This window comes from Pezoporus wallicus, unplaced genomic scaffold, assembly GCF_028554395.1.
Source record: "Pezoporus wallicus isolate ANWC-B61680 ecotype Strahan unplaced genomic scaffold, APGP_CSIRO_Pwel_v1 contig_749, whole genome shotgun sequence".
Lineage (NCBI taxonomy): Eukaryota > Metazoa > Chordata > Aves > Psittaciformes > Psittacidae > Pezoporus > Pezoporus wallicus.
In genome coordinates this window covers 6,174,803-6,193,279 of record NW_026641327.1, presented here as the reverse complement: position 1 = coordinate 6,193,279, position 18,477 = coordinate 6,174,803, and the positions used below count along the sequence as shown (strand labels likewise).

Genomic DNA, 18,477 nt, shown 5'->3' with positions numbered 1-18,477 from the left:
AATTTTGTTCATGTTTTAATAGGAAAAAATTACTTTTAGGGAAAGCTGATAGATACATATATATCATTTTATACATACCTGCCTATTTGTGTATATAAGGATATAAACAAACCACCTCTCAAAAAAGTATTCTAATGTAAAATTTTCCACTTATTTCTGAGGTATATATGGATTTGGCATCTGGCAACTTTATCCTAATAAATTGGAAGAAAGAACATATTTTCTTTCTTCCAGACAGCCGCTTGATTTAGGTTAAATTGTTTGGCTTTGCAACTCGGCAAATGAAACTGGATTTTTTTCTTTTAAATAAACCGCATTCATGCAGACGCTGTACAGCATGGAGGGGAGAAAGGAAACTGTTTAATGTGCAAATTCCAAAGAAAATACTGTACTGTTGTTATTAGTGTCTTCCAGTCTGCAAATCTTGCCAATGGCTGCCTGAAATTTTGAAATTAAGTGATAATTTCCTCAAAACCGATTCTTAACAGTCAAAGCTAAGGCAGACCTTATTATTAGATCACATGAACATACTAAAATACTGTTTAAAAAAAAAAAACAACAAGGAAGAGTTGTATAAAGGGTGTGATGTGCTTTTAGCTTATTGATCTTTTAAAACAATAGTCACTTCGAGATAAGTGGGTGATATTCCCATCGCTTTTCTAAATACTCCTTTCATTATCACTATAGAATAACAGAAATGATCTGCACCCTGGTTGTTTGTGTTAGATGCTGTCAGGATTGGTAGGACTAACCTGGCTTCAGTGACTCCTGTACACCACAGCTGGTGCAATATAGGAAGGTTTCCAGATTGCCCATGGTGTTTCTGTTCTGAGAATGATTACCTGGTATATACCTGATGAATAAATTCATAATATCCTCATGTGTATAACATGTATTATGTTTTTGTTGCGTACGCTGTGCCAAACCCACAGTCCTCAGATAAGGGCCATGCTTTGCATGCCTGTAGATGGATTGCAGAGGTGAGAATGAAATCAGCCACCTGTGAGTGATCCAGCCCAGAGCCCATTCACAGCATTTATGCTGGAGATGCTAGTGAAAATAGATATCTCAGAGTTCAGATCCCATGGCTTTTCACGTGCCTTGCTGCTTCTGTCACTCACCAGTACCTGCCTTCACTAGAGCAAAGCAGATGTGTTTTCTGTTGCACTTGATGCTGCTCTTCAAGTCAGTAACGATGCTGACACTCAGAGAAATTAGTGTGTTCATACCTAGACAAATGATCTGGTAAGGCATTGCTTTTGAAATAATCCTAAACCTTAATTTTGCCAGAACAATGCTGATTGAGTATTTTTTTATTTTCATCTTTGGTGGATGAGCGTTTTTAGTAAAAATATCAGCTCACAGGGAGGATGATAATCAGATATCTGGCCTTCAAGAGGCAGACATGCAGATTGTATCTTGAAGCATCTATACTCTGTGGACCATGTTCTCCAGCGTGTTGAAACTGCTTTGAACTGCTCTGGCAATGCTTACAACCTAACTTGAAATACTTGAAAAGCATTCAGAAAATGGTTGTGAAAAGGTCCATGAAAATTAGTTCTGAAGCCCGTGGGTTAAATCCCTTCTTTCTCTTTAAGCTGAATTGCTTCCATTCCTCAGTATTTCCATCTCCAAGAAGAATCCCACTGGCATACAAAGATGTGAGTTTTCTTTACTTAAAAAGAGATGATTGTCTAAATTTTGGAAGCTTTTGTTTCTCTGACTCTCCTTGACTTTAGGGTTTTTCCTCCAAGTGGTACTGTCTATTGATCTCTCTTTTCCCCATTTTTGTCTCCCTCCCTTCCCTTTCTCACAATGTTTTCCTCCTGCAGTGGGGTCCCAGGTGCGTGGGAGGCTGTGAATGAAAACCTCTCACGGTGTTCTGATTCTTCAGCCATCTCCAGTGCCATTTCTCCAGCTGAGAGGCCTCCCTCCTGCTCTAGAGCAAAGAGCTCTCCTAGCAGCTCCTCTTCTGTGCCTGACTCATCTGTCTCTCATCATAATTCTGTCCTTTCATCACCACCTTCACCTGCAGCAGCATTGCTAAGTTCTTCCCAAAATTCATCAGCATCCATTACTCCAAAGGCATCTCCAACGGTGGAGAAATTACCTTATGTACCACATACTCCTTTTCACCTCTTCTCGTATGACTTTGAAGAGACTCCAGCATCTGTGAAGGAAAAGGAAGCAGAAGTGATGAGGGAAAACAGGTAGATTTTATACAGCTGACATTAATTTTTAGATAAATGAATAACACCTTTCAAGAGTTTTATAGTGGTAATAATGCACTCTGTGTTGTATTATTTCCAGAACATACTGTATTAGTTTTAGTCCTGTAAGCCTGTATTTTAACATGATCGATATTCTCCCCTTGCCTTTGTTGCCTTCATTTCATTTTACTCCTCTTAAAGGTCTACAGTTAATATGTATTCTGGCTTCCTTTATACTGCAGTAGATAAATAACCTGTGATTTGGAAGATCACAGAAACGACCGCCATTTTGCTCTCATTTACAGCAATGTAATTTGCAGGCATTATTTCATGAAAATTAATGGGGCTTTTCTGCTATAAAACCAAAAGAGATCAGATCAGCAGTTGGAATTCAGGGGTGAAATCCTGGCTTCAAAGACTGAACTGCCAGATCCCGAATTTGTTGTTAGATTAGAGTGCATATCCCTGTCATGTGCAATTTCAACTCATGCTTGTAATAAAAGAAGTAGATTAAACTCTATAAAGAGAATATAGCACTCAGAATAGACAGTTTTCACTCCACAACATATGCTCAGTTCTATGATGCTAAAGAATAACCTTAAAAAGAGGTTGATGATTTTTAGCTGTCTTTCCCAATGGTCAGAGCTTTTTGAATTACGTGCTGAAAAGGTACACGTATATTATGAGTGTATTTATTTCTTCCTCTCTCCAGCAGTCCTTCTGAATTTCTGCATGTGAACAAACATTTTTATTCCTTTGATCCTTTTAATTTTTGATCTTTCTCTTCTAATAGGTGTGTGTTTTGTGCCTTTTTTTCTTTTTGCTGGAAAGCCTGTAAATCCAAGTAGATGTTGGCAAGGAACTTAGTTCACACATCTTGCCTTACCTGCAGCTTGAATGCTGGGTTTCCTCTAAATTTACATTTTCCTACATTAGTGCAATTTTCCCTTAGGCCTCCACAGTCATTTATTGCTCTCATTGCTCTTTATATTTTTTAGAGTAGATTTCTAAATGTCTCGTGTTCCTGCAATAGCTCCTGTTCCTGCAATATTTAGTATTTCTGCAGTGATGTTTTTTCAACTCTGCCCATCCTTGTGCTTCCAGTTACCACACAGGATCGAGGGCATGGTGTGGGGGAGGATTGTGCTGGGGTTATCTGGAGAAACAGGAGAGCAAAGCTTGCACAATTTAGGCAGTAATGTGTTCATAAAAGAGGCAAATGCCTGGGGTTTCCTCAGAGTGAAGTGTCCTGGGACAAGGCCATTGCATCTGCATCGGTTTGTGAGACAAGAAGGGAAAGTGGAAGCGACAACCCTTACCAGAGGAAGGTTAGAAAGATAAACATTGTGTACAGGATACTGACTTACCTGGTGTGCTTATTTTGCCTTGCTACTCTTCCAGCATTTCTCTCCCTCTAAATTTGATATTTAGTGATGGAATGTCCAGGCTAGTCCCTCTGAGTTTGATTTTGTTAATACTTGTAGTCTGAGTCCATAGAAGTTATGTTCTCTCCATTTGAATGAAAGTTATCTTTGGACTAATTGAAATCAGTCTGAAAAAGGACTCTTTCTTCTGAAAAGGCTGTTTCAGCTTTTTCATGGGGAAGAGGAGAAGAAAGGCAAATGTAATGGTTGATAAGGTTTCCTTTCATTTGATTGAAATGGAAATCGAGGTTTCTGTTAGTGTCAGGAACATACCAAATGAACTCAGAGTTGTTGTCAGGACAGCAGAATTTTCTCATCGCTCACTCAGTACTGGCATAGCCAGAATACAGAAGACCCGTGCCAGGTCTGTGCTACTAGAGGAACCCCATGCTGTCCATCTACGCAGCCTTCCACAAGGCCACTAGACAGTGGGGCTTGGAGGGCAGGAATGCCAGGAGGGCAATTATTTCCTGCAAAATTCCTTTTGTAGCTCAGAAATGTGCATATTAGTGTTTGTTTTTTTTCCAAAATTGTTCTTCTGTTCCTGGGCAGCCAACATGGTGTCTCAAAAACAGATGGTGGTGGTAAGGTGTTTTCTAAAACCTGAACCAGGAATTGCTGCTGAAGGCAACGTGTTCTCTAAAGGCTGATTGCTTCCATTATAAAACCCCCTAACTGAAATCTGCTTTGATTTTAACACGGGCCTTGGCAGGCAGCAATGCTGTTGTACCCTAAGGAATGAAGCTTGAAACTTTGAATGAATTTTTGCATGGCTAGATGAGTGTGCTAAATGGAGCTGAAGGAAACTAACCAGCCTTTTCAAAGAAATTTGCTGGCTGAAGTTACTGAGTGCTGATGTGTATGAGAAAAGAAGCAGCTGAGAAAAGATACAGTGAAGGAAGGTATATTATGTCTTGTGAGTTATAATCAGAAAAATTATGTTGCTCCTTTTCCTGAAGTGAATTTTGATGTTTGGGTAAGTTGGCCTTGCAGAGTACTCACCTACAGAGCATCATATGCTGTCCATGTGTAAAACAGTATCATCTGAATATCGTGTGAATAGAAAAGTTAACATTTTCCCAAATCAGGAATCTCTCTTGACTTGCTATTTAAGTACGATGGTTAAAAGTCACAGCAAAGCAACATGACTGCCATTTCTATTCAGTACAGTAGCCAGGGTGAAAACACTGATACAAGGGACTCCAGAGAGGTGGTCATTCCAGGAGCTGTGGAAACAATTTCTCTTTGATAAGCAAGCTTAAAGTCAAGAAGACTAGGGTGTTTTTTTTTTAATGGAGGGAATGGCTTCCAGAAGTATGCCTTTTTAACCATGGTGGTAATTTTTTACAGATATTGTAAGAAATGGCGCATAAGATACGAAATACTGGGGGAGGGGAAAGAAAATATTGCCTGCTTTAATTGAAAAGAATGTGGATGCTTTCCCTTTATAATGCAAACATTGTCAAACAATGGGTGTCCATGTTCAGATCATGTCTAGGGAATACTGCTGTTTTCCTTAATTTCACTACCTGTGAATGCTGCTGACTTGGACTGGTTTGATCCCTTTTCTAATAGCTGGGTATTGGCTCCCAAAGCAGCTAATAATTTTGAGTAACAGAGGAGTGATTTAATTATTCCTGTTCTGAGTTGTCAATTGAGACAACCATTATAATCTCTCATTATTTTCCATACCAATAGCTCACTATGTGAATTAGGTATGTCTGTGACATAGTAGATACTAAAGTGAGATGATAGGTTGCATATTCTGAAGCTGGGATTAAAGCAATATTTTCAGAAGGTGGAGGTGTAAGAAATTCTGGGGTATGGAATCACTGCCATCCCCTAACAAGAGGATTTACTGTTGCATATCTGCTTGCTGATGGATTCTTTCTGTCTCTCCCTTTCTCCTACCTTCCTTCCCATTTTTTCAGATACAATAGCTATGGCAGCAGCTCTTACTCTTCTCCACGACCTTACTCTGGTGTGAGTGCCCCTGCAACACCCACTTCTCGTTATGGGACAACTCTTTCACCGCCTCAAGAGACCAAAACTGACAGGTTTGTAAATTAGTCAGTGTTTTCATATGTTTCTTTATATACAGGAGAGAAGTGTTCTGAATGTTTATTGGAAATATCTTCTAGCCAGATCTTTTCTAACATTGGAAAGAAAATGGACAAAAATCTAGATGTGTTCATGGTCCCACTCAAGCCTTTCTCTGACTTGATGTTAAAGGCTGGATGTTTTTCTGCCCCACTTCTGCTTCTTTCACTTCAATCAGTAAAACAGAGTTGCTTCACATGTACGCTGTTCTAAGTATTAAAAGGTGACTTAAAGCACATTTTATTTCTTTCCATTAAAAAATAAATAAATTCAGACAGATCAATTTTCACTTCTATCATCTTAAATCAGCTACAAAATCTTAGAAATGTGCTTAGCTCAGAATTTCCTAGGCCATAATTTTGTCCTTCCTTGAAAATACATGACGCATCTAATTGCATTTTGTCAAGGGCAAAACGTTTCTTGCTGTAAATAAGGCAAACTCACAGTAATCCAGCAGCTATCAGCTCAGTGATAACTGGTTTTAGGGAAAACCAAAACAAAATAAACAGCAACACACACAAAAACATACAAAAAGTGGGGGGGCAGGGGGAGGGACACACACCACATCAACAGCAAAAAAGTAGTATTTAGAAGGATCAGAATACTCTTTTGAATCATGTAAGGTGCTAGTGATAGACGATAGGAAAATGTTACGGATACATGAAAGAAATTCTTGACAAGAGATTTGGACCATCAGAAATGAACTCAGTGTTACAACTTGAAAGTAGATGATGGCTTCAAAGGATGTCATGCTGAGTTTAAGGAGGAAAGGTAAAATTTTTTAGTTAAATAATTTAATATAATAATTAAATAATTTCCAGTTAGACCAGATGGGCTTTGGATTGTTTGTTCCTGACTTGGCCTCTAATTCATAAAAATGCCATCTCCCACCCTTTTTTTTACAACTGAAGGCTTTTGCAGGATCCTTTCTCTATATTACAGTTAATTTTTATTCTTTATTATTATTATTATTTCTACATGTTTACAGAACATACGTCTATATGTGCTTGTGTGTGTATGTATATGTTTGAGCCTACCTAATGCCTCACATTCTTTCCAGTCTACTACTCATTGTAGACTATTCCAGCATGCTTGTATTTGTAGCCATGAGGTATTGATTTAATCCCTTTTTTTCAAGTGGGTAATTACATTAAGTTTATCTTTGGATAAAGGCATTGTTTTTCATTTGCTCATCTTCTTAGAATAACTTGCCTCGGTTTGTCTCTCCTTATCTGAGTTACATTATTGCATAGTGAAACCATAATAAAAAACTCATTTCAACCTCTTTTACCTCATCAAATTAGATGCAAGATAAGCAAGGCTTTAAAGTATCCTGCTGCTTTTGAAGTTTTAGGTTTCCAAGCCCCTGCTATCTTAGGCTTCTGATTGCTGCTGCAGCAAAGAAACCCCAAAGTGGTCAAACATTGATCAAATGTTTGCTAAAGATCATTGGGCCTGTCCTGCAAGAGATTGATCTTTCTAGCCCTGCTCCAGTAAAGGAAGCAAGCTTTCATTGCAGCATGTGCGTAAGTGTGTTGCTGCTTTGGAGCCAGAATGCTTGGCCTCACAGGATGAAGCTGAGCTGTAACATTCACAGGTTCGTGGAAAGTCAGGCCACAAGGGAGCTCTGTAATCAGCTGTTGTGGGTCTCACAGAAGCTAAATGAAAGACCCCGTACCTTCTTGTATTTTCAAGTGGCAGTTCATGGATTCTCCAGGAAAACATTCCTGTGTTCAACACCACTGCTAGAAAAAGATTTCGTATTTTGAGGCCAGTTTGTCTAGCAGCACCTTCAAGCCATTACACCTACTCCTGCTTTACTCTGTGAGACTGGAAAGAGCTCTACCTTTAACTATGAGACCTCTCATACGTTTCAAGTGTCTGAAAGCTGTGCTCAGAGTTGAATCTTTTTCCTTCCTTCAGGTCACGTTTGCCACTTTCCACCTCACATGATTAGAAATCTGCACTCTTGTTTAAATGTGCAGCTTGCTGTTCATGGTAGTTTAACTTACCAGGATTTCTGAATATTTGTATTTGGGGGATGTTACAGCCCAATGCTTTTTGTACATTAGTCTCTGAGATGAAATATGTGTGTATGCCACAGGCATGTTGCCTGCAGAATAGATGCAGTTCTTGAAAGTTAATCCATTTTACAGGTTCAGATGCCCTTTTGCATCAAGTCTTGGTCTTGTTCTTTCTGAGTACGCCGCCATTGCTGTTGTATAGTTCAGCAGGCTCTAATGGAGTGACTGCTTTGAAGGGCAGAAGACTGCTTTTATTTCATCATCCTGAAAGACATGCATTGCAGAAATGCTACGCATAGATCAGCAGATAGTTTTTGCTCATTGGAGTAGGCTGTGTAGTGCATGATGCAATGCTTGGCACTAATTAGTAAGTGGAAAGTATTGTGGAAGTTTTCACAGTCTTTTTTTAACGGTGTTTCCCTTAGATTATGTAAACATTATTTCCTACCTCCTCATGGTAAAAATTTACATGGATTCAAACACAAAAAATAGTTAAAAGTGGGGAGGAAGACACTTGATAAGAAGCAGATGCATATACATGGTTAGCTCCAAGGTGTGTTTTCTGGTTTCAGTAAACGATTACAGTTATCCAAGCCTCTGCAGAAAGATTCCTGTCTTTTATCATGCAGGGAACGGCTTCAGATGCAGTTCCTGGTACTGTTTATCTGACCTTCGAGAATGAAGAGGAAGGAAGAAGCATCATTTAGAGCAATGCCCAGCAAAATGATTCATGCTCCACTCAGTTACCCTGACAGGCCTTTCAAACCTCTTGGCTGCATTTTGCTTATGTAAACAAGAGGTAGAACTTAGGTGGAAAGAAGCAGCATGGTTGACATTTTGATGTTCATACTTTTAAAACCTTCTTTGGCTCAGATCAGTAGGGAATCCAAAAGCAGTATAATTGAGTGCAAAGTAACTAGACTTTATTCTTTGAAATCCACATAATGTATATATTTCTGATTGTACAGCAGAAGAAAAGGCTTACTTGACTGTTCCTTGGTTTCTAAATTCAGCTTCAGCCTTTTGCCAACTTCTTGCAATACTGTTGTGTTCTCTCATTTGTCTGGGTCCCCTGTGGAGAGGCATGTTTCTGAAGTGCATATTGCAGCCTTAGGAATCCTGCTGAAGTAGGGCAAATTGCAGGGCACTTTCTGTTCAGCTCTTCATTGGGAGAGAAAAAAAAGGGGTATTGGTTTTCTCATATGTCTCTGCTTGTGGAAGTTGTTCCTAATGCATAAGAAGGATAACCCAGTCCTCCTGTTTTCAACTGCTAAAGACTGCTTTACTGCATAAACACACTGCTCACACTCTTTATGACTTAAATCACTAATTAACTCTCTCCCAGTTCCTAAAGAAGAAATAAAAAATCTATCTCAGTTTCTTAGCCTCATAAATTTTGGCAACAAAGGGGAAGAGCAAGACATGGCTACAGCACACCAGGGAGGAAGAATTTTTCTGTACCTACAAGTTCTTTCCTTGCCTAGGGGAAGAAGGTATTTTAAGACTCTTCCATATTTCCATGGCTTGTGCTCACACATAGACTATTTCTGTTTAGCTGAAGATTGTCTTCTCAGACTCTGAATATAAGATGGTCACTCAAATTGAAAGCTGCAGCCTGGGGCTGTCTGTAGCTGGACAGCAATCTCATTACTTGCAAAGCTTCACACCCCCTCATAGTGTGTTTTTGGTGATGAAGGGTATGCATTGGTGGTCATGGCCATAGTTAGAGGAGACCCTGAAGGGGTCTAACTTCTAAGGTAAGAGCTCATGAATTCAGCACCAGCTTTAATTCATTCTGTTGACAGAAAAAAAAATCCTGCTGGTGTTTGCCAAGTTATATTTCTTCAAATGCATTTGCCAGGAGACAGTTCCCAGTGGGCATAATAGTCAAACAGTAGTGCACTTAGCCTTGGTAGAAAAGCTATCTTCTCAGGGCACTGTGTGCCAAGGAAGCAGGATTTCATGGTCACCATTCTCTTACTCTAGCCATTAAATCAAACACCAGAAAGTTCGGCCTGTAAAGATCCACTTCTGGGTCCTTATGGCCAGTCACTGTGAATTTAGTGTCCAGCACTGGCTGGTCCCTCTGGGCTCTCATACCAGAGACAGTGGCCATTTTTAGTTGTAGTGAATGCCAAGCACACCTTTTACTCTGAATGACATAATGAGGAAGAATAGCTTAGTAGTTGATAATGGTGGCCCAGGGCAAAAGCCTCAACTTTACTGCTGAGATTTTTAGAGGAGAAGCGACCTCAGGAATTGCTCGATGATTTACTTTTTGGGAAGCAGTGCTGGCTTACACTGGCTTAGCTGCTTATTGAACTACTGTGCAAACAGTATTCTTGATTGCATATATTTCAACAGAAAGCTTAACCTTATTATGGTTTCTGATTGCAACATGTTGCTGGCTGAACATGCAGTGTGCAGTGCTGATGCTCAGGGGACACCTTAGCCTTGGTTCCATGGGCAGGCTCTGCAAGCCACTTCCAGGTGAACTGTGATTCATATGAGCATGAGAAGCTGTGGGTTGGAGAAAGACAGGAACACAGCGCGAAACCTGTACACATAATGCTGTGAGAGGAGTGTGTATGTGGGAAGTCCTCAGGCATTGCCCTGGCTCTGCACAGCTCTGCCCCACTATAAGCTTTATTTTGTGTAGCCCCTCAGGCCAGTTAAAAGTCTAACATTAATCAATCTTCTCTTGGTCATTCTCAAGTTTCTTTCTCAAAGGAAGCATTAGTCAGTAGTTTTATCTCTCAGTTTTGTGTTTATTTTTGAGAGAAGTTTTGTAAAGATTCCTCAAGTAATGTTTAGTCTGTTTGCAAAATCTTATATCAACACACTTTTGAATTTGCCGTGTCACATAGGGAGACATAACACACAGAGTTTCTTTAACTGTGAAAAGCAATATGGCTCTTGGCAACTTTGCCTCCTCTTTTGTCTCTTTCTAAGTTTGAAAGTGGATTTATTTTGTTAAAGCCAAGAGGCATTTAGAGTTACTTAAGGCCTGAGTAGGAACTGCTGACTGTTGTTCCTTCTCTGTAACATTCCTATGACTGAAGGGGCAGGAGCACTTTGGAAAATGGGCAATTAAGGTTATTAATGGTTCTGACCCTTGCAATATTAAAGAAAATCCTGAATATTAACATTATGACCTAAAGGGATTTCCTCTCATAAGTCATGCTAATTTTTTTATAGCTCCTAAAAATATTCATTTGTATTTTGTATTCTTGCTATAGATATCCATTTCATAGAATCATAGAATAGTTAGGGTTGGAAGGGACCTTAAGATCATCTAGTTCCAACCCCCCTGCCATGGGCAGGGACACCTCACACTAAACCATCTCACCCAAGGCTTCGTCCAACCTGGTCTTGAACACTGCCAGGGACAGAGCATTCACAGCCTCCCTTGGCAACCTATTCCAGTGCCTCACCGCTCTAACAGGAAAGAATTTCCTCCTTCTATGCAATCTAAACTTCCCCTGTTTAAGTTTCCACGCTGCCTTCTCTTCTCCAGGCTGAACAGCCCCAACTTCCTCAGCCTGTCTTCATACAGGAGGTGCTCCAGTCCCCTGATCATCCTCGTGGCCAGCCTCTGGACTTGTTCCAACAATTCCATGTCCTTTTTATGTTGAGCACACCAGAACTGCACACAGTACTCCAGGTGAGGTCTCACAAGAGCAGAGTAGAGGGGCAGGATCACCTCTTTCGACCTGCTGGTCACGCTCCTTTTGATGCAGCCCAGGATACGGTTGGCTTTCTGAGCTGCGAGCGCACACTGCCGGCTCATGTTCATTTTCTCATCAACCAACACCCCCAAGTCCTTCTCCAGAGGGCTGCTCTGAATCTCTTCTCTGCCCAACCTGCAAACTTTAAAAATTCGAGGAAAGCACAGCAACAAAAGAAGAGTATTTCAGAGTTAACATGAATGAAGAACGTTTGAATTTGATGATTACAATTTTGCTGAACAAAGTGGCTTTGAGTAAGATGAAATATTTTCTTCAATTTCTACAAGATCAGAGTAATTCAGGTCACACATTCCCCATCACATTATATAGTCTGTGACGGGTGTATTGCCAGAAAGCTACAAACACTTGCAAAAAAAGTGCAACATATTTTGTGTCTCCCTGATCTTGTGCTTTTAATAATGATTACTAATTCACTGCTGTGTTAAATGCATTAGATGAGGCTAGCTGAATTTTGATTGAGAAATGTTTTGGCCTACAATCAATGTTTTGGCTTCCCCCCAGGTCCTAATGCCATGGTGTGGAACTATATTCACAAATCTCCAGAATTAGACATGTTCTTCTCATGTGTTTTCTTTCTGGAATGAGTGTAATAACATAGCTTGTTTGGCATTTTCTGGTTTTAACAGCAGGCAGAAGAAAGCTTTTTTTAATATTTTTATATTAGCAGTCCATTGTTAATAGCTTTATGTTCTCTGCAAGACTAAAAATAGTAGTCAGAGTAATCATCCTTCTGGATTGTATTTGTGGAATTGAACAAATGGCTGATATTACCAGCTGGTAACATATGACACCAGCATTAAAATGCTGGCATGTATTAGCTGTAATGCAGTCTTGTGAATGATAACTCTATTATGTTTTCATTGAGCATACTCTTTTCTGTTAAAATTTCTTACCAGCTTTGATTCAATGCCAGATTTTTTTTTTTAGCCTTTTCATTGCTTACCCATTGTAAAATGCAGCCTGTGGCAATAAGACTTAAATATTCCTGAGGTCTGAAGGTACTGTCACTTTTAACAGCATCAAAACACCAAAATTACCTGAAGGCTCAGGTCAGGCCTTCCCACCAGCTGATTTGGCCATTTGCAATTCAAGTATGAGTTCAGCAAAAAGGAATGTTTAAGCATTATTGCCAGGGGAATAAAAAGACAAAAAATCAGATTTTGAAGGCAAACCAAACATAGACAAATCCCTTTTCAAATTGTTTAGAGTATTGAAAGAACACCTCTTACCACTTGGCTGTTTTACAGGTTTGAAAGTGACACCGTTTCCTCCAGATTTAGTTTATACACAAGTAGAAAATTAAGGATAGAATTTGCTAGATACTGAAATCTGCTCATTTACATATGCAGTTCACATTAAAAAGAGTATTGATGCACCCAAATACCAGTTGAGTTAGAGTCTGATAGTAACAGTGAAGCTGTGAGTTTATGAGGTTTCGCAAAGCAGTCTCAGCAGTTGGTGTGAGGTGAGGTCTTCACCAAGGGTAGATGTGTCCGGTCGCATGGGCAGGGTCTAACCACTAAGCAAGCACTAACTCAGCAATAGAAGTTCTGTTTCTGTGCCTGTCCTTTTCTAAATGTGACTGAAAACCTGACTGACTATTGGTGTTCTAAGAAGTCAGTGCCACACAAGGATTCAGTTCTGTCTGTTCAATTATGACTGGTTTTAACAGAACTTTCTTGCAGCTTTGAATGTTAGTTCTGACCATTTCATGCAATAAACTGTTGTATACAATTTGGCAGTCCAGAACTGTGGGCAAAGTAGTTGGATCAGGTATGTGTGTGCCCGCTGCACTATAGCTTGTAACTCAGCTGAAATATGGTTTCATAAAGTAACCAGTGGGAAATACCAAGTTTTACCTAATTATTATTGGTTTGATTAGTTCCCAAGAGGTGGCAAACTAATACGGTGCATGGATATTTATTTCAGTTTCTTAGACATTGGCTTGTTTTCTGGCTATGTGGCTGTGGAAATTTCATTTAGATAGTGAGGCTGCTGTTCATACGTCTGCAAATTTTAGCCAAGTGAGCAATGTTAGCCAAACGGCTAGATCACACCTCCAAACAAGGTGGTTTGGCACGTGGAGACATTATACTACTGGTCAGGTTAGAATCCTGTCTGCAGGATTGACCTGCACATCTCCATGTGGTTCCCCTGTAATCCCTTGGATAAGAATGTGTATTTACTGTGGAACTCCAGAAAGCTTAGCCAGAGCTGAAGGTTTCCAAGCTGCTAGATGCTGTGCAGAATTGAAGTCACTCATTTGGTCTCTCAGCATCGCCCCATCCTTCCCCTTAATTTTCCTTCAGGTTTTATTATGTCATAACTTCCTTTGACTCCAAATGGAGCTTGCAGACTTCAGGTAAGCTGGATAGGATGGGTCAGGATGGATAGGAAGTTAAATAAACAGAACAGGTATGAGGGGCCTTCTTTCTGCCATATCTTCTAGTTTATTCTCAAGAGTCTTCATGTGAAGGCACTATCTAGTTTTCCCCTTCCAAGAGCAATTTCTGATGATATATTCAACCTTATGGATGCGGATTTTCATGCTACCACAGGGATGGAGCTCTAGCTTTTGACTCTTAAGTACAGCAGTGCTACTGTTTCTGCCAAGAGCTTTCTCTTGCAACATGCACTAAAAGGTCAAAAGTTAAAATAAATGTAAAATATGTTCAAGGGAATATTCACCACACGTACTTGACTGTCGGGGCTTCAGGATTTTTTTTTCTTGCTTTTCTTAGTGCTGAGACTTATTATGGATTTTTATGGGTTTGAGTGTGATCCAGCATTGATACTGTAGCTCTGGAGGAGTGCCAGAAGGGAGGCTTACAGAATATCAAGTTTTATACCATCTTATGTAATGTTTATGCGGGTGGGATATGACATATTGAAATTCAGTTTATTGAAATTATTGAAATTATATTCATACTGCCTTACTGCCAGTGGGGCTGAAATAGCTATGTTCTGTGGCATTCCTGCTTGCACAGACATAGACACTCGGGAAAGACAGGTTTGCATTAATGTTTTTGTCTTCTCCAGCACTTATTTTCACTGGTGAACTGGTGCCATTACACTAAGTGACTACATTGTGCAGTCATAGGCATGTAAATAAATAAGGGAAAGGGTCTGAGTTCTTAAAAATAACAAAAAATTATTCAGGTTTGTGTTGCTGGTTTGGGAACCTTCCTTTAGACTGGATTTAGTTTATTTTCAGAAAAGGCAATATTTCTCTTATTAATCCTTTCATTGCAAAACTCATGTTACAGCAATGCACAGAAACCGCTCTGCATGAGATTGATTTTATCAATCTAATTCAATCAGTGTGGATACATTTACATCTGTATAAAGCTACCCTGTACAATGCAGTTTTTTCCTGTCTAAGAGACAGAAAGAAAGACATGTTTACTCTGAGGTCACTTAGTTGCCATGTGAGAGCTTGGTGGTACAATAACACCGTGTTTGGGGAAAGAGAGAAGCCACTCTCCTAGCCAAAGAAGTGCTTGCAGTAAAAAGTCAAGACCAAACTGTAAGTGAATAAAAATGTAGCTTTTTAAAAGTGTATTTGCTACTTGAACCTATTTAATCTCAAAGAAAAAAATAATCTACATATTTGAGAAGCCTTTACTATAAAGGCTACCATTTCTGACCAAAATAAAGTTCCACTTTTTTTTGACTGGGCATTTACTCATCTTCTCTCATGCATCTTAACAGCCTCCTGAACAGCAGCTGGAAGTCTGTTATACATTGCTGATAGGAACATTGAGCCTTTTTCATTATAGTTTTCTACCAGGGAGCATCCAGTTTATAGTTATGGTCGGAGGACTGCACAGAAACTACCTTTTCAGACTAATTCTTGCTCAGCTGTAACACAGGTGGCAGTAAACTTTCTGTTCGGTGTGGACAGAATTGAGTGGGTCTAAATGGCAAAAAAAGCCCACAGAAATATAGGCTAGACAGCAGATTAGTCTTTCTTTTAGCTTTTCAGTTAATGGCATTACACTACACAGTAAGAAAAAATAATGAGACAATATTGCAGTTGAAATAGGCTGAAGAATTCTTACATGTACTTTATTTGTTTGTCAGAAATTTAGCAATTTAATAAACCTACCCTATCTGTCATTCTTAAGCTCACCACAGTATCTCAAATCAGTTCAAAAGAAGACACTTAGCCAGTGCTTTGAAGCATCCAGACATAAATATTGCTATGTCATTCTGTTGGTTGGGATTATGTTACATGCTGAATAATTGCTACTAATTTTTTGGCAGTATAATCAATAAAAGTGACACTGAGAAATCCGATCTTCCTTCTCTACAGGCCAGCTTTGGGTGGTCTTCTTACATCATCTTTTCGGCTGCACCAGGAGTCCTTGGCAGCAGAAAGAGAAAGACGACGGAAGGAGAGAGAAGAAAGGTTGCAAAGGATAGAACGTGAAGAAAGAAACAAGTTCAAGTAGGAACCAAATTTGCTGTCAGTCTGTTGCTTTAATGTGTGATGGATTTTAAATCATTGAGACATCCAATCGGAAAATTATTGAATTGATGAATAGTTTGTGTGTCTCTTTAGATACTTTTCTTGATCTAAGTATCTTAAGAACCGATACACTGAACACATTATGATAAACCAGCATTTAGTAAACCAGCAATTTCTTTGAGGACAGCTTTGTGTTTGCCAGTTATACTATGTGGGTATCTGCAGACGCCAGGTTTTATTAGCTAGGGTACTCCTCAGAGTAAATCTCAGTGAGGCACAGGGTTTGAAGACAAAAGAGTGGGAGAAAGATATTTAAAAGGGAGGAAGGGACAACACTGAGCCAACTTTTTGGGTTCTGCAAAGTAAAACTGTTTTGCTGTCTTGGGATGTATGGTAGTGCTTTTAAACTACTTTTTCTCACTTTTCTGAACATGCATCTTTTCTTCCTGGAAACAGCAACTGATGGAAGGCAGTTATCAAAATCAGTGCTCAAGTTGTGGCCAGACAAAGGCCCCAGCTGAATATAGGATTCTCCATTTTCACATCTGAGAATACGTTGTGTGCTGTGGAATCCCAGGGTATGCTGCCTGAGGATAGTAAGAGACAAGCCCGCTCCTCCTGATAAATCCGTGCCTGAAAATCCCTTCACAGCCGTTAACAAAGACTACTGTGGACTTAGGATAAATAAGGAGCCTGTACCTGAAGTAGTCTGCCTACTGCCTGAAGAGTGTACACTAAGAAAACAGTTTGTTTCCTTATAAACAGGGTGAAAAGTAAACATAGAACAGATAATGTAGTAATCTAAAGAATGGTAGGATAAATGTTTTGTAGCCTCAGAGTTGGTATTTATGGAAAACATGGCACTGGGTTTCATTTGAGCTTCCTTATTAGTATGCAGGATTATTTTCACTGTAATCATCTCTTTGGTAAGAAATGGTCTGTGTCATAGTGAATTTGGAAAAAGGAATAACTTACTAGTGGTTGGTTGGTTGGCTGCTTGAAGGAGATACTCTCCTGGCTCCAGAAGATAGCTAGTTTAGAAGAAAATGAGAGGCAGAGGGAAGGTGGGAGAGCACCATAATAGGATCTTTGGCAGCCAACAGCTGCCCATGTTCTCCTGAAACAAACAATCAGGTCTCAGTCTTAAAGGCTCTTCCAAAAAATCTCCCTCTAAGTGGTATCATCAGGCTGCAGCAGTGTGCCATGGACAGCCAAGATGATCTTTCAGAAAGGAAACTTCCAGACCAAAAAAGCCACCAGGACATTTGGCAGCTTGACCTGTTTGAATAACAGATCTGCACATTTCACTGGAGATTGGGTACAGTAGTTGTTGTGTCACTAAAAGAGATCCCTTAAAGTCAGGAAAAAAAAAATTTTAAATATACAGCTTCATACCATTACTCCCGAGTCAGAAAACGGTTAACTAAATTTCATTACTGTGTTGCATATTTAAGATGACAGTTTTTCAATGCTCAGTGTTTTCATCTTCTACATTTGAGTTCCATGGTCACCCAAACTTATAACTTGCATTTGAGTAGAAGGTCTCTAAAGTCACTAAACTTCACAGACAGACAGCATCCCACAGTTGATTAAACAGTCTGGCAGGAGGAGGAAAAGCCACAGCAGTCATGGGCAGTTTTGCAAGAGTTCTTGGGATTACAGTACTGTATCATAAGTCTGGCTAGAAACCCAGTCTCTGAAGATGTATTTTTTGATTAAAAATAGCACTTGCAATTCACAGCCTTAAAACTCGTGAGCAGTACTGGATTTACCCTCATGACTCATTTGTTATCTCATTCTTTCCAACTCTGCCTCAAGAACATTGCTCTAGTTTCTGGCACCATTATGGACAAACTGAAGATAATTTAAAGGAGAGCATCACCAGTTGTGAAAGAGCTTGGGTTCAGGAGAGGTATCAAAAAGCTTTATAAGCTATTACTAGCAAAAGGAATGCTTTACATAATGAGCATTCTTCTCAGTAAAAGGACCATTTTACCTGCTGCATGTATAGAGCAGTATGCCCTAAAATACAGGCATTCTTCTTCAGCTGTAGGGAAGGGTGAAAGCTGTCAAAGGGGAAAGAGTAATGTTAAAATATGCCTGCTGAAAAATTCCTAGATTTTTTTTTTTCCTTGGAGTTATTCCCATAGCTATTGTAATTCCAAAGAATACTCTGAAAATATGATAGAAGTATAACCAGGTCAGGGATTTAAAGAATGTGGAGGTAGCCTGAAACAGTAATATATGTTCCTTATTGTCGGACTTTTGAAGAGCGCTTGCAAGCAGATGTTTGATATCTATTGGTATGGTAGATGAAAAGTAATTCCTTTGATGACAGAATCTAAAAAGAAAAAACAGTGTTTTATTCATAAATGGAATACTTCTGAAAATCTTTCTGGTACTCTTAGGTTACAGTCTGGAAGAATCTAACAAATAAGGTGAAAATCTCATCAGTTTTGTCTATCAGATTCAACAAAATATTAAAAATACATTGTAAAG

General features: G+C 39.4%; 1 protein-coding gene across 12 annotated transcripts in view; it reads left to right on the top strand.

Moving 5' to 3' along the window:
• FHOD3 (formin homology 2 domain containing 3) overlaps positions 1–18,477 on the top strand; it is a 373,066-nt gene that overhangs the window by 279,357 nt on the left and 75,232 nt on the right. For 7 of the 12 annotated variants that reach the window (XM_057423040.1, XM_057423032.1, XM_057423033.1 and 4 more), the window contains 3 exons: positions 1,833–2,210; positions 5,566–5,691; positions 15,823–15,957. In XM_057423040.1, coding sequence (XP_057279023.1) covers positions 1,833–2,210; positions 5,566–5,691; positions 15,823–15,957 — 639 coding nt within the window. The remainder of the gene's footprint in view (positions 1–1,832; positions 2,211–5,565; positions 5,692–15,822; positions 15,958–18,477) is intronic. The other 5 variants (XM_057423037.1, XM_057423036.1, XM_057423035.1 and 2 more) reach the window with 2 other exon arrangements.